Genomic DNA, 14,774 nt, shown 5'->3' on the forward strand with positions numbered 1-14,774 from the left:
CCTTCAGAAAAAAAAATCATATGGAAACCCACTACTATACTTCAGAAGCTTCATCACACACACACAGAGAGAGAGAGAGAGAGAGAGAGAGAGAGAGAGAGAGAGAGAGAATAAACTTACTCTATAACAAGATGACAATACCTTTATAAGCCACTCACAAGCTAGCAAACAAAAGCCCTATGCCAAGAATGGATTATGGCTTTTCGAATGTTGGCCAGTGAGTTCTCATGGACTCCAAATATTACAGGTTAGTGCCAATGGCACTGGTTACCTGCCGGAACTTGATGGTAAGACACTACTGCTGAAGAGGGTACATATTTAAGTCATCGAACATGGAGATAGCAAGCCGTTAATAAGCTGGAAGCTCCATTTCTACTGGGAGTGTTCGGAGTTCTGAGAGACGCTATGCACACTACTATAGGAGAAAAGTAAGCATCAATCTTATCCAGCTATAAACCCTGCCAACAACGACTACCCTAGCAAGATATGCCCAATAGTACAACAGAGGCCTGAAGAGAATGAGCATAACCCACCACTGTTTAGTAGGATCTAAGGTCCACTTCACAAGTTGAAACACATACCTGGGCACTATCAGGGCTGAGAATCTATGGTTAGAGAAGTCCTAGTCCCAATGGTAGAACCTACTACTGTTATTAGACTGTATTAATAGTATTAGACTGTTATACTCATAGATTAACACACCTATCAACTTGTATCAGAAGAGCTTCTATTTACAGTAGATGGTGATTAACAAAGAGACCTACAACTGGTCAAGGTGCAGAGAACAGAAGACTATGGAATGTTCAGTCCTAAGTGCAGCATGTAAGTCATACCCCTAGCCCCATGGTTCAACTACCATGGAAGGGGATGGGCCAGAAAAGAGGCAGAGGCAGTGGATGACTAAGGAAAAAATGCTGTCTGGACATAGCAGGAAGCTCCACATATGATCTCACAGAGGTTGTGAGAGCGTGCATAAGACCCGTACGAGCTGAAGTCAGAGTAAATCACAGAGTGGAGTGGAGTGGAGTGGAGTGGAGTGGAGTGGAGTGGAGTGGAGAGGAGAGGAGAGGAGAGGAGAGGAGAGGAGAGGAGAGGAGAGGAGAGGAGAGGACAAAGTCCGGCCTCTAGCTGAGGAACTACTGGGTACTGATAGTTGCTGCAAGAGGGAGAGTCAGTTTTCTTTAAGAGTGTACCCTGGTAAGTTGACTATGCTACAGTCAAAGACTCCACATCTAAAACTATGTGAGCAGCACAAATTGGACTTGATGGGTATAATATTTTTTAAAGATTTATTTATTTATTTATTTATTTATTTATTTATTTATTATGTGCATTGCTGTCCTGCCTGTGTGTATATATCTGGATGAGGGTATGAGATCCCCTGGGACTGGAGTTACAGACTCCACTGGTGCCATGCATGTGCTGGGAATTGAAACCTGGTCCTCTAGAACAGCAGCCAGTGCTCTTATCTGCTGAGATATCTCTCCAGCCCCCGTGTATAAAAAATTTAAAAATAGGACACAAATTTGGGTAGGTGGGTAGGGAATAAGGAGTGGATCTGGGTGGAGTTAGGAAAGGTGACAACTATAATTAAAATACATTGCAAAAAAGTCTCACTGAACTCATAAAATTAAAATGAACATTCTGGGTTCTTTTCCCTTTCTGTGCCCACCCAGTCTCCCAGCTCTCAGAAGATTCTTATCACTCTATTCTTTTGCCTTTTCCCCATCTTCTCCTTTCCCGCCATGGCTTCTTTCAGTCAATCCCTTCTAGCCAACAAATAAGTATTAATTTATTTATTACAAGGTGTAAACTACTTTATATGCATTTTTCTGTTTTACAGGCTGAATATATATATTCTCTCTAAATGAAAACTCACATAATTTTGTACCACTGAAATGATTTTCCCCCTTGGAAATGAGTAAAATTTGCAAGAAAGTAAGTGCCTCTAGTTTAGCAAATAGTATGTGAACTGTGGCTCAACTAAGTTTATCCACTTTTCATATGGTTCTCATATGTAAGCTAAAACAAATTTCTCCTAACCATACACAAAAAATGTTAAATATTTTATGAATTATATACCTATAAACCTCCGTAAAGGATCAAAACAGGTATGTTTACAGAATAAAACATACAAATACTTTCTACAGAGTCCCACACGAATATTATATAACATGTAGCAGCATGTTTGCAACATTCATACCTTGTTGTCTTCCCAATAAAGTGCAAAACATTCATCTCCAGGTTTCCACATTTTTGCATACTCCATAGGAATAGATGATTCTATCACCTTTTCAGGCTTAATTGGCCCAGATCTTCTTTTGGGCCCACTATTATAAAATATTTTATCATCATAGGGCACAGCTGTGACAGGTCCTGCTGGCTTAATTGGTCCTACTCGTCTTCCTTTCAGAGGCATATCTGTTTCTCCATTTGGAACACCAACAAAACTATTACTTTGGACAGGATTCTGGTAAGCAGCATTTACACTAAAATGTTTTTCAATTTTTAGACCACTAAAAGCTTCACTATTCATTGTCCGTGATTTCCTGTCATAAAAATGATCAGGATTACCTGTTTGGTTTTCTCTTTTCCCACGTTTTTGATTATTATAATCTAGCAATTCTGGAGGAAGTGGGTTTTCTTTTGCCTCTGCATACAAAGGGCCTCTTCCTGATCTGTTTTGCATAGAGTTATCTCTCTTTTTAAAAGCGCCATCGTTGTGCTGAAAACCTAAAGGATATGAAGCATCTTTAGTTCTGTCATATCTAGAATATGGCCTATCACACTTGATTCTTTCTTCTGGCCACACATTAGAACCTGAAGAACTACTCGGTTTTTCGGAGCCTCTATTTCTAGATAATACGCTGTTTTCTAAGGCTGACTTCGAATTGGGGGTGTCTCTTTGAAAGCGAGGAGGTTTCTCATTTCTCGGCTGCCTGGTATCGTTTCGAGGAAGATGTCTTGATTGATTGCCATCCTTTATCCCATTTTGCTCAGTATTCAATACTCTGTGCTGTCCTTGATGAAGGTGCTGTGGCTGTGACTTAGGTTCTAAAAGGCAGAAGTACATGCATATTAGAATTAAGACAGCATTGATAGTTACTTATTTTTTAAATGCCTAAACATGTATTGATAGAAGGTTACTATGCTAACATCACCTATCTTCATACCTTGTTACCTTACCTCTCAGTATCTTCTAAGTTCTAGTTATCTATCATGAAGTCTTCCTCGTTAGCACATTACAAAGTTAAGCAATGATGTGAATCAATATAAAAGTAGTTTAGCAGCTGCAAATTTATTCTATGTCAAGTGAGATTACACACAGATAAATGTAATATATATATATAATATATATATTATATATATATTTTTTTCTTCTACTGTTTCACAAAAAAAACATGCCTAGAGTATCAAATATATGATTTATCTTTGATGAACAAGTTTGTTTTTTTCAGTTGGTTGGTTGTTTTGACATAAATCAGTGTCAAGACACAGGTCCTTGTACATTGCCTGGAATCACCAGATTTCCAAAGATGGGCACTAATGACATTCCATTGACCTATTTCCTGTATTACAAGAAAACTACCCTCATTGTTCTCCAGATATTAAATGCCAATTTATTACATAGCTATATGTTTCCAACACTCACTAGAAGTAAAATAATTGTCAAATAAATTGCTTAGGTCAACAAAAATACAAAAGATGTTTTGTTCTAAGTCACAGATTATAAACCAAAATTCAAAATGGCAAGATGAGAAAGCAAATAAAAGAAAACATCATAGCAGGTGTGCTGTAGTTAACATTTAAGGTAAAATGAATTATTTTCTAGGTAAGTTTCTCCATGCAGGCTAACCATCTATTAATCATGACAAAAAGAAATACCCAAGGCGCCGGGCAGTGGTGATGCCCGCCTTTAATCCCAGCACTTAGAAGGCAGAGGCAGGTGGATTTCTGAGTTTGAGGCAAGCCTGGTCTACAGAGTTCCAGGACAGCCAGAGCTATACAGAAAAAAACCTGTCAAAAAAAAAAGAAGAAAAAGAAGAAGAAGAGGAGGAGGAGGAAGAGGAGGAGGAGGAGGAAGAGGAAGAAGAGGAGGAGGAGGAGGAAAAGGAGGAGGAGGAGAAAAGAAAAAAGACAGACAGACAGAAAGACAGACCAACCGACCCAAGGCATCAAATGCCTGCCAACTAGATTTATGAGACACTTTCCCTAAGAGTATCTATCTTATAAACATACTCAGATGTCTTACTTAACAATCACATTCAATATAGAAATCTTTCTTCTTATTTTTCTAATTTATGTCTATGGGAGAGGAGATATATATATATATATATATATATACATATATATATATATATATATATGTATATATATATATATATATATATATTGTGTATGGCATAGGTGTGTGCACAGGCCAGATCCCTTACAGCTGAAATTACAAGCAGATGGTAATCCACCTGATGAGTGCCAGGATCTGAACTCAGGTCCTGTGGAAAACCAGCAAGCACTCAACTGCTGAGTCATCTCTCTAGCCCTTAGTCTATTTTGGAGACTCTTGCCAACATTAGGATTTGTCTAGAAAAAAAGACTTAGGGAAGAGAGAAGACTGGTGACACACGAGATGAGTATGCTCAACAGAAAGGCATGTCAGAGACCAAAGTAATTGTGCTCTCTCATGGCCACATAAGCACCCTTCACAGAGTATCATGAGAAACATGGAGGCTTAATTAACAAAACAGGGTACGGTACCTTATAGAGTGTACTCAGGAAAATTTTGTTGGCAAAATAAATCAAATATAAAGATATTTGACTTGCCACCAGCTAGATAGGGAGATATATTTGGAGAATAAGCTTTTGGGCTTGCTATGGTTAGGATTTGTTTTTCCCTTAAACTATTTTACTCAGGGTCACTGATACCCATGATAGTCAGAAGACATTAGAAAAGAAGCAGGTAACTTCGAGAGTAACTGCTAAAAGTACAGAGAAAGAAGGTCCAACTACACTTGACAGCTGTGAGATTAGTTGATCTCAGTTTTGAAAGAAAAACCAAGAAAAGCAAAATTTTCTAGTCTACAATTGGGGTTAAGACTCTTATGTAACAATTTAATTTGTTTCCTCCAGAACAAATATCCCAAGAAATTCCGAGGTAGCCTATCTTTTTTTTTTTTTTTCTTTTTTAAACAAATAACGAAGCTTAGAAAACTGCACAAGGATAAAGAAGAAATATCATTCCTTTTAACTGTCAAAATATCATTTCTAACTATTGGCTATAAGTGGTAACATAAAACAAGTAATTTTACTAGTAAAGAACATACACTTCATTTTCATTATTATGCAGAGATATGCCAAGGTCCAGCCTCAACTTGGAGAGGTGTTTTTGAGAGAAGGGCTATCTGGGAGCTTCGAAACAAAAGACTCAAAGTCAAATTGTGGGTCCAAGCTGAATCTTGTGTTCTGCTCAAGATGGCTCTCTAGACAGCTCTTCATAGATAGCTCTTGGCTCTGTAGTCTGCTTGTGCTTGAAACAACTAGGAAAAACTCTAAATGCTCTCTGGATTTTCTGGGTTTTTCATGGGTTTTCTCATGGGTTTTCTGACCAGAGTCAGAAAAGCTGCTATAAAAAATTCTTGGGTTTTCTGATCAAAATCAGAAAGCCAGAAAACATTCTAAAAGACCTGTGTTTGCTCTCTAAGCAGCTCTTTCTATAAAGCTGCTAAGCTGTGTTAACTTTCTAATTCTTGGGATTTCTAACAGAAATCCTGTTAGAAAAAAATTCTGAAAGAGCAATGAAAAATTCTAAAAATCAAAACTATATTTGCTTTCCATGAATTTTCTGACCCAAATCAGAAATCCATTTAGAAAACAATTCTTGAAAAGCTGTGTTTGCTCTCTAGAGATCTCCAGATGTAGAGTGAAAAATTATAAAAAGTATTTTATAAAATGTATATAGGCTTTTCTTTAGGCCTCATTTTAAAGGACATGGAGAATTTTCTCAGAAACAAGCTAAAAATGTAGACTGGCCGGTTTCAGGAACCGGCTAACCAAAAGGAAAGAGAAGAATGCAAGTCATCTAGGTGGGGCTGAGAAACTAGTAACCACAATGACAGGGCAGGGCCTTGTCGAGCAACTGAGAAATAGTTGAGCAAGTGACAGGGCAAGGCCACAATGACATGGCAAGACAACATTTTTGAGAAGAATGAGTATACAGAGTGTTTTCCACATGACCCTGACTCACTTAGGTTGGGCTCCTCTGGAATTTTCCGCTATTTTTATGTTATGTTTCCTTAGCAAACCCTCACCCCCTCCTCACTTCCCTGACTTGTGGTTTCCCCCTTTTAAAAAGCCCCTCAGCCAGCCGGTCTTTGTCAATTCAGCTCCTGCGTGAGCAAACGAATAAAGCCTCTGCTGTTTGCATCCAGATTCGGTGTTTTGCGAGTTTTTGGGTAGCCGTGACTTCCTGAGACTTGAGTCAGGGTTTCCCCAGAGGGGGGGTTCTTCACAGACAGCTCAACTCTTACTAGGAGAAATTTTAAAAAACAATTGCTATCACTCTTTGCTAGCTCATCTCCTGCAAAAAGCCCAATTTTTAAATTTATAATCAATTCAATCATTCATTTCAGGTTCCCTCTTGATCATCTCATAAATCATTATTTCATGACCCTACTTCATTGACTCTTAGGAAAAGTACCAAAGTACATTTTCTTTTTGACATTGCAAAAGAATTCAGAGATCTGCCTGCTCTGTAAACTTGGCTAGGTTGGATCCCCCAACCACCCCAAGTCCTGAAATTACCATAGTAACCTAAATTTGCTCTGTCTCACACTGACCTTGAACTCAGGAGTCTGCCTGCCTTTGTAATCATAACAAAAAACTTAGCTGAGTAGGATTCTTGCCTTTGGATCATTACTCCCTAGATCTCCTAAATCTCTTTATGTCCTTCTATCTTTCTGATAAGCTGGCTCTTAGTGCAGCTACTCTGTTCCTTTAGATCTGTGAAGGTCCTTACACAATTCATATTGCATCCTTATATTTTGCATAGTTGAGAAATTATATATTTTTGAACTCATGTTTTCAGGGTTCCACTGCCTTAAGGGCTGTTCTGAAGGTCATAGCTACCCTTTTGCTGAGATTTAGACACACCCTCACCTTTTACTGTCTCTGATTATCATGGAGCATTAACCTAGGCAGAGCTGACATTCCTCGAAAATATTTACATTATTACACAAAAAACCCTTACACCTATAGCAACCATCAACACTGTCAGAGGCCCATGCCCTGCCCTGTTCCGGGGAGAGTACCAAGTCATTCCGCCCTACCCTGGCTTCAGTTTTATAGTCAGAATCCAGGTACTTTCTGCCACTCTTACAGAGAATCAGGAATCCAAACTGTAACACTCCAAACAGCACCAGACGCTAAATCTATAACCACTGCAGTAATACAAATGTATAAGAAAAAATAAATTCATGAGCTTTTAAACCTTAGCCAAAAGAAAATAATACCAAAGAGTAGCAGAAGCAGTTGAGGATTTTCTTTTAATCATAATGCTTCTGATTCAAAATGGAATCTTCCTGGAAATACATGGAACACTGAAGATTACATAGCAAAATACAGGAAAGATTAGCGGAATATGATGAAAAGTATTATAAAATAGACAAACCATGAACACGATAACAGCTCAAAAAGAAAGAAAAGGTATCACAGAGTGTTGCTGTGAGTTAGCATGAACTGAAGTAAATATTGTTATACCAGATCATTGATTTCAAAATGTGTCTATAACAACTAAAATGGTTTCAGCACTATATTAAATTTGAGAATCATCCAGAAAGAAACTATCGTCAAAAACCAAGTACTTCTATCAGTCTTAAGAATGCCGAATTAAACAAGCATTTTACAGTATAAATACTTCTTTGCAAAATACTCTATCTCCAAGTGGCACCTACTCCTTCATTTTAAGGTAGTGTTTGAATATCCATTAGCATCTGCCTCTGATCTACAGCCAGCTAAGCAGATAGGCTAACTGTAGCTCTTCACCAGTTTGGGTCCTATAATGTAACAAGTGGACACATGGACCCATTCCTAATTCTGAAGAAAACTCCAACTGACAACCACTTGCAAATGAAAATGTAGTTTCCTCCCAGGTAGTCTCACTCTCAAGAGTAGGCTCCCTGCCCGAATTCGATGGCATTGGAACACAAGCTCAGTGGCGTCTTTGGAGGCTCCTTGTCTCATGGTGACACGTCAGGTATCTCCCTCCCCTTATCAAAAAAAAAAAAAAATTATCTTTTACCTTTCATTTTATTTTATTTTATTATTATTTTTTTTGGTTGTTCTTTTAGCTCTTCAGGTCCTTTGCATACATACTATGGCTTTCAGGTCAGTGTTCTTATGAGATTCCTGTGTGTGCGATGGAGTGGGTCTCTTTCCTGTGCTCTTTTTTTTCTGTTTGTCCAATTGTGATGTGTTAATTGCTTAATCTTATCTGATATATAAGGGAGGAGCAGAAAACTATAATCATAATATAATGTGAGAAAAAGAACTATTTATAATAAAAGGAAAAAATTAAAAAAAAAAAAAACTGAATCTGTGCACCCACTACTTACACCTGTATCTTGAAAGCACAATATTATCCTTATTTGACAAGTGAAGATTCAAAGTAACATACCTCAACTAAAATCCCACCTAGAGAGTGTGCAATCTAGAGCTACACTAAAACCTTACTAAATCTAAAGGCTTCTCAGTATGCCAGTCTGCATGTCTAGAAACGATAAACAGAAAGCAGTCAATGAAATAGTTATTGCTCACTCTGGAAAGGTACAGAAAGTGCAAAAGCCCCTAGTAATCCTTGAATGGCTGAAAAACACATTTGATGTCAGGACTGCTAAATGCTGCCCTAAAATCATCAATATTTTACATTCAAGCAGAAAAACTGAAGCCACTGAAGAGAACTGGGCTAACATCCAAAAGCTTTAAAAAAAATCAGCACATATAGATAGCATAGTATGTAGGTTTATATCAGAGGTCAGCCATCCACTAGGTCTGTAACACTAGGCAAGATATTTAACTTTTGTTAGTCTCATCTTAAAATCAATAAATACACAAATAAATAAATATGTGCTTCAAATATCTGTAAAATATTTAGAATAGAATTCTTTAATAAACTCTCAGTAAATATTATTAGCAATCATTATCTATAATTATATAAATAAGCTTATATGTCAATGTCCAGGAAAGTCCCATACTTTCAATGAGAAGCTTGTGTCTATTTACACCAACTTTCCTAATGTTGTGACCCTTTAACTCAGTTCCTCATGTTGTGGTGACCTCCAACCATAAAACTGTTTTCATTGCTAGTTCATGAATGTACTTTTGCTACTGTTATGAATCATAGTGTACATACCTATGTTTTACTATAGTCTTTCGAGGGCCATGACCCATAGGTTGAGAACTGCTGATACATTCTCATTGCCACAAATGCCTACCATTACTTAGAATATTAACTATAGTTTTATGCTTTTTCTGTTCTTCTAAGTAGAGTAGGAAGAATGTTTTATTAAAAATATTATAATGTTATAAAAGATAATATTCAGATACATTAGAAAATAAGTCATACTCTCATACTGTTTTTCATTTAAAATATAAAGTCTTTATATAAAAATCCATATACTCTTACATTTTTAGAGACTGAAAACCATCACTACACTATCACTAGAGACGTGAAAATATAGTGTAATGCTACCTGCACATGCAGCAACTGCTGAAGTCTCAGAGGCTACTTTTTAATATAACGCACAGAAACTGAAAATTTCCATACACAACAACATTCTCCACCCTCAGGATCTGTAGCCTGCTTTGAGAGTAGCAGTATTTTACAACATCTTTCAAGTCAGTTAACACAGCTGGCTCATTCAGTTCAGTGCTACAAGCTTTTTTATTCTTTTATCCTGATGTGTGTTTTATTTAAAAGCTTTTAATAGCCCTCAAATTTTGGAATATAACTTTTTATTTTTCAGAATTAAAATATAATTACATAATGTTCCCTTTCCTCTTTCCTCCTTCCAAACACACTAATGTACCCTCACCCCAATCTCAAGTTCATGTCCTCTTAAATTGTTATAACATACATACACATATAAATACATATACATACATACATACAAACACACACACACGGATTGAGCAGACTGATTTTACATTTAGGAATATATATTTGGTGGTTTTACTTAATGTAAATGACTATTAATTTGAGAATATTGGAACACACACATTATATACTCTCATGTGTATATATAAAAATGCATTTTGTGTGTGTGTGTGTGTGTGTGTATATTAAAGGGATTATAATAAATATTTTTATACCTTAACCAGGCTGATGGTGGGTCTGTCTGGATCTTACTCAGAGTTATTTCCTCCAGTGTTTTACAACCATAGATTCAAGCAAACTGGAGAGGAGACATCAGAAATAAGACAAACCCCCAAGTTTAAATGACTTGTTTAATGCTTTCACCTCTGCTAAGCAAAAGAGCAGGTGCCACTTTGTGCTCTGCCTTCTGAAGGTGAGGAGTACATTAAAGCACACTGGACAGATTCAGACTGTGTACAGATGATTATGGGAAAGACTAGTATAGTATAACAAAGCACACAAAATACAGTATAAACAAAGTAAGTGTTTAAGGCAGCTCTCTCCTGTGCATAGAAAAGGCTGAGCTGCAACCCAAAGAAAGAACTTCTCCTGCTTCCTAGTCTTGTCTCTGACAAACTCACAAACACCTCAGTGTCTTCATCTAAGAACTAACCTTATCACAGAACTAGAAAAACTGAACTTGAAATGCATAAGGGCTTCTGGAATTATAACTATCATTGAGAGTAATCCCAGTCCTATCCCTGAGCAGAGTTCTGATGTGAAAACTAGCACTCTGATGCTTAGCTCTGCACTTCTTTCTCATGGTATGTAGTGAACACTGAAGCAGACGGTGTCAGCACTGTCCTCGTCTCTATATGCCAGGTGCAAGACAGAACCACAACCATCTATCCTGTGGTGACCATTTATAATGGGGAGAGGTGAACAACTATACACTCAAGTTGAAAATAATGTCACCTAAATTAACCAAAGTTTCAAAGGAAATAGGTTATTGTGGTAAGACTAGCAAGACTTCTGCTTTGTATTTTAGTTGAGCCCTAAAGAATAAGAAATGGGAGAGTGCTCCAAGGAGAGGAAAAACATAGCCACCTCATGTCTAACTAAAAACATCACCTTTACTGCTTTCAAAGGGACAAGTATGTGTGTTCCAAAATCTCCAAACTGATACCATTTATGTTAAATAAAGACAACAAATCCAGAAAAGTGATTACACATAAATTAGCATTTATTTTAATCTGATCAGGCCTTACTTAATTATTCAAAATATACATTGCTTTCCTGGGCTCATTAAATTCTATCAAGGGTATGATCCATATTAAACTGAACACCAAGCTTAAGATGAACATATTTATTAAAATTGTAAAGTCCAAAACTTCCTTAAGAAGTAAAACTCCATTACTAGGAAGTTATAAAGCATATCATTGTTACTATAAATTACTAAATCATGAAAATTCTGAGAAATAACATAACCGCAATCCCACCCACAGTCAGACTCCTATCCAGTCAGGGCCAGGCTTAAAATGCACACCATGCTGGTGCTGGTTTCAGATGTGAATAAATAAATAGTTCAATCTAGAGAATGTCCCTTTATAATTAAAAGACAAGTAAATGTACTTTAGGCTTTAGTAATAACAACACTCCATAGTACAAATCAGGAAGTTGAAGCAGCTGAGTAAGGTCAAGTAAGTATCAGTATACAGCTGGATGTAACTGGTCCATCAGGCTCCTACCCTCACAGTCAAGCTACTAGCTCTAAATGGATGGAACTAGAAAATACCATCCTGAGTGAGGTTACTCAGACCCAAAAAGACATGCATGGTATGTGCTCACTGATAAGTAGATATTAGCCAAAAACAAAATAAAGGCAGGAAGAAGGCAGGAAGGCAGGAAGGCAGAAAGGCAGGAAAGAAAGGAGGGAGGGAAGGAAGGAGGGAGGGAGGGAAGGAGGGAGGGAGGGAGGGAAGGAGGGAAGAAGAGAAAGGAAGGAAGGGAGGGAGAGAAAGAGAGAGGAAGGAAGGAAGGAAGGAAGGAAGGAAGGAAGGAAGGAAGGGAGGGAGGGAGGGAGGGAGGGAAGGATGGAAGGAAGGAAGCAAATACAGAATACCCAAGATACAGTCCACAGACTCAAAAATGTCAACAATCTGGAGGTCGCAAGTGAGGAAGCTTCAGTCCCACTTGGGAGGGAGAAGAGAACAATCACAAGTGGGGATGGAGGGAGGGAACTGGCAGGGAAAGTAGACAGCAGGTGGGTGAAGAGAGGGGAACCTGATGGGGTATTGGGTGAAAGAAAAGGACTGAAGCCCTGAGGGCCAGCAGAAAGAATGGAAACAGGCAACCTCAGGAGGTAGGAGGTTGGGGGGACCCTCTAGAATGTACCAGAAACCTGGGAGGTGAGAGACTCTCAGGACTCAAAGGGAGGGATCTTAGATGAAATGCCCTACAGGGAGAGGGAACTTGTAGAGCCCACTTCCAACAGAAAGTCAGGGAAGTGAGGGATGGGGTTGCCATCCCACAGTCAAAACTCTGACCCATAATTGTTCCTGTCTGAAAGAACTGCAGGGATGGAAATGGAGAGGAGCCTGAGGAAAAAAAGGTCCAGCAACAGGCCCAAAGTAGGATGCAGCTAAAGGGGAGGTGCCAAGGTTGGACACTATTACTGAGGCTATGGAGCGCTCACAAAAAGGGACATATCATGACTGCCCTCCAATCGACCCAACAAGCAGCTGAAAGAGTCAGATGCAGATATTTCTACCCAACAAATAGACAAAAACTGCTGACCCCTGTGGTTGAATTAGGGAAAAGCTGAAAGAAGCTGAACAGGAGGAGGGCGACCCTGTAGGAGGACCAGCAGTCTCAATTAACCTGGACACCACCCCCCACCAGAGATCTCTCAAACACTGGACCACCAACCAGGCAGCATACACCAGCTGATATGAGGCCCCCAACAAACATACAGAAGATGACTCCAAGGACTGAGTATAGTCAGCAAAGATGCACCTAACCCTCAAGAGACTGGAGGGCCCACAGAGTTTAGAGGTCAGGTGGGGGTTGAGAGGCAACCTTGTAGAGACAGGGGGTGGGGAGGAGGTATGGGATGTGTAACAGTTGGAGGGTGGGCCAGGAGGGGAATAAAATCTGGAGTTTAAAATAAATAAATAAGTAAATAAACAAATGAAACAAACAAACATGAGCTATCTTTACAAGTTTCTCATAAAACTGAATTATCATGATAGTATTTTTGCCAGAGATACTTTTTAAAAATTACTTGTGAACAAATCTGTGTAAAATGAGAACACTCTTTTGGGGAACTTTGGTTGATTCTTCTCCCTTCTCTCCAATTACAATACCACAGTAAATCCTGAAATAATGAGAACTTAATTGCTGTTTCCAGCACAGTTCTGCCTCCTGTCCACCAATCCCCAACAGCCAGTCTAACACAGAACTTCGTATGTTCTTGGTAAGTGAGGAAGGGGCCTTGTTCCAAGCAGCTTCAGCTCCGGATGTTCACCCTCACCCCTGCAGTGTCATCTGCACACCTTCTAGGCCTCTTCCCTCTGGCATCTCCTCAGGTCTCAACTCAGAATCCATTGTGAAAGTCATCTCAGCAATCCTTGGGATTAAGTCAGATTTTCCCACGTGTCCCCACAGCAGCCACAGAGCAGAGCAGCTCTGCTCACTCACTGCCCTGGCAGGCTGAGAGCTCAGACTTTTCTTTGGTTTGCTTACCCTTCTCCTCCAACAGGGTCGAATACATAGTGAGCCACAATTAATATTTGGTCTGAACAAAGCAAACCACTCTCCAGTACTTTCTAAAACAAATTACATAAACTTTTCTTCTGAACTAAGTATGTTTTCCAGGGCCAAGACCACATAATTTTAGATTCAATATTCTCCCTAAAATATATATTCTTGAAAACTCCAAACTAGATTACAGCAAGATAAAACCAAATTCTTGAAATTTAAAGCCAAAACATGCTGATAAAATACAAAGCTATCTCAGGGAAAAAAAAAAAAAAAACCATCAAGGCAGATTGAAAAAATTAAATTCAAAAAGAATGTCTACATATGTTGTGATAACACCATCCTTAACAATGCAGCACCAGTTCAGCAGGTTTCTAAGGTATAGCTGAGCCAAGTGGAATAGCTGGAACTCTTCAGCGGTTTCTGCAAAGCAATCACAGACCACTGAAGAGCCTTACTATAGAAGATGGAGTTAACTGAGTAGTATATAAGCATATGTCACAGCATAGGCACAACACTCTATAACAGGCGGATATACATTATACACAACACACACAGAGACAGAGAGAAAGACAAGAGAGGGGGAGGAGAGAGAGAGAAAGAAAGAGAGAGAGAGATATTGATTGGCTGATTGATTACATATCTTTTATACTTCAAAAATCTCAACTAGTTTTTTATCAGTTGTACAAATCAGAATATTTGTACTGAGCACATCTTATGATGATAAGATCCTCCTCTAAAAATTTACCCATTTAAACTTTATATACTTTGTTTCCTCTATTAAAAATCTCTTCTATAAATGTATTTTCTATGATTCTGACTTAGTCTGAGAACATAAGGCCAGAAATTATCATTCCTATCAAGTATAAATTAAGTCATTAAATCATCA

At 38.4% G+C, this 14,774-nt stretch overlaps 1 protein-coding gene across 3 annotated transcripts in view; it reads right to left on the bottom strand.

The window, feature by feature from the left end:
• The window catches only part of Tdrd3 (tudor domain containing 3), a 134,260-nt gene that overhangs the window by 39,109 nt on the left and 80,377 nt on the right, over positions 1–14,774 (bottom strand). For all 3 annotated transcript variants that reach the window (XM_034497635.2, XM_076930672.1, XM_076930673.1), the window contains exon 11: positions 2,204–3,054. In XM_034497635.2, the coding sequence (XP_034353526.1) occupies positions 2,204–3,054 (851 nt within the window). The remainder of the gene's footprint in view (positions 1–2,203; positions 3,055–14,774) is intronic.

This window comes from Arvicanthis niloticus, chromosome 3, assembly GCF_011762505.2.
Source record: "Arvicanthis niloticus isolate mArvNil1 chromosome 3, mArvNil1.pat.X, whole genome shotgun sequence".
Taxonomy (NCBI): Eukaryota; Metazoa; Chordata; class Mammalia; order Rodentia; family Muridae; genus Arvicanthis; species Arvicanthis niloticus.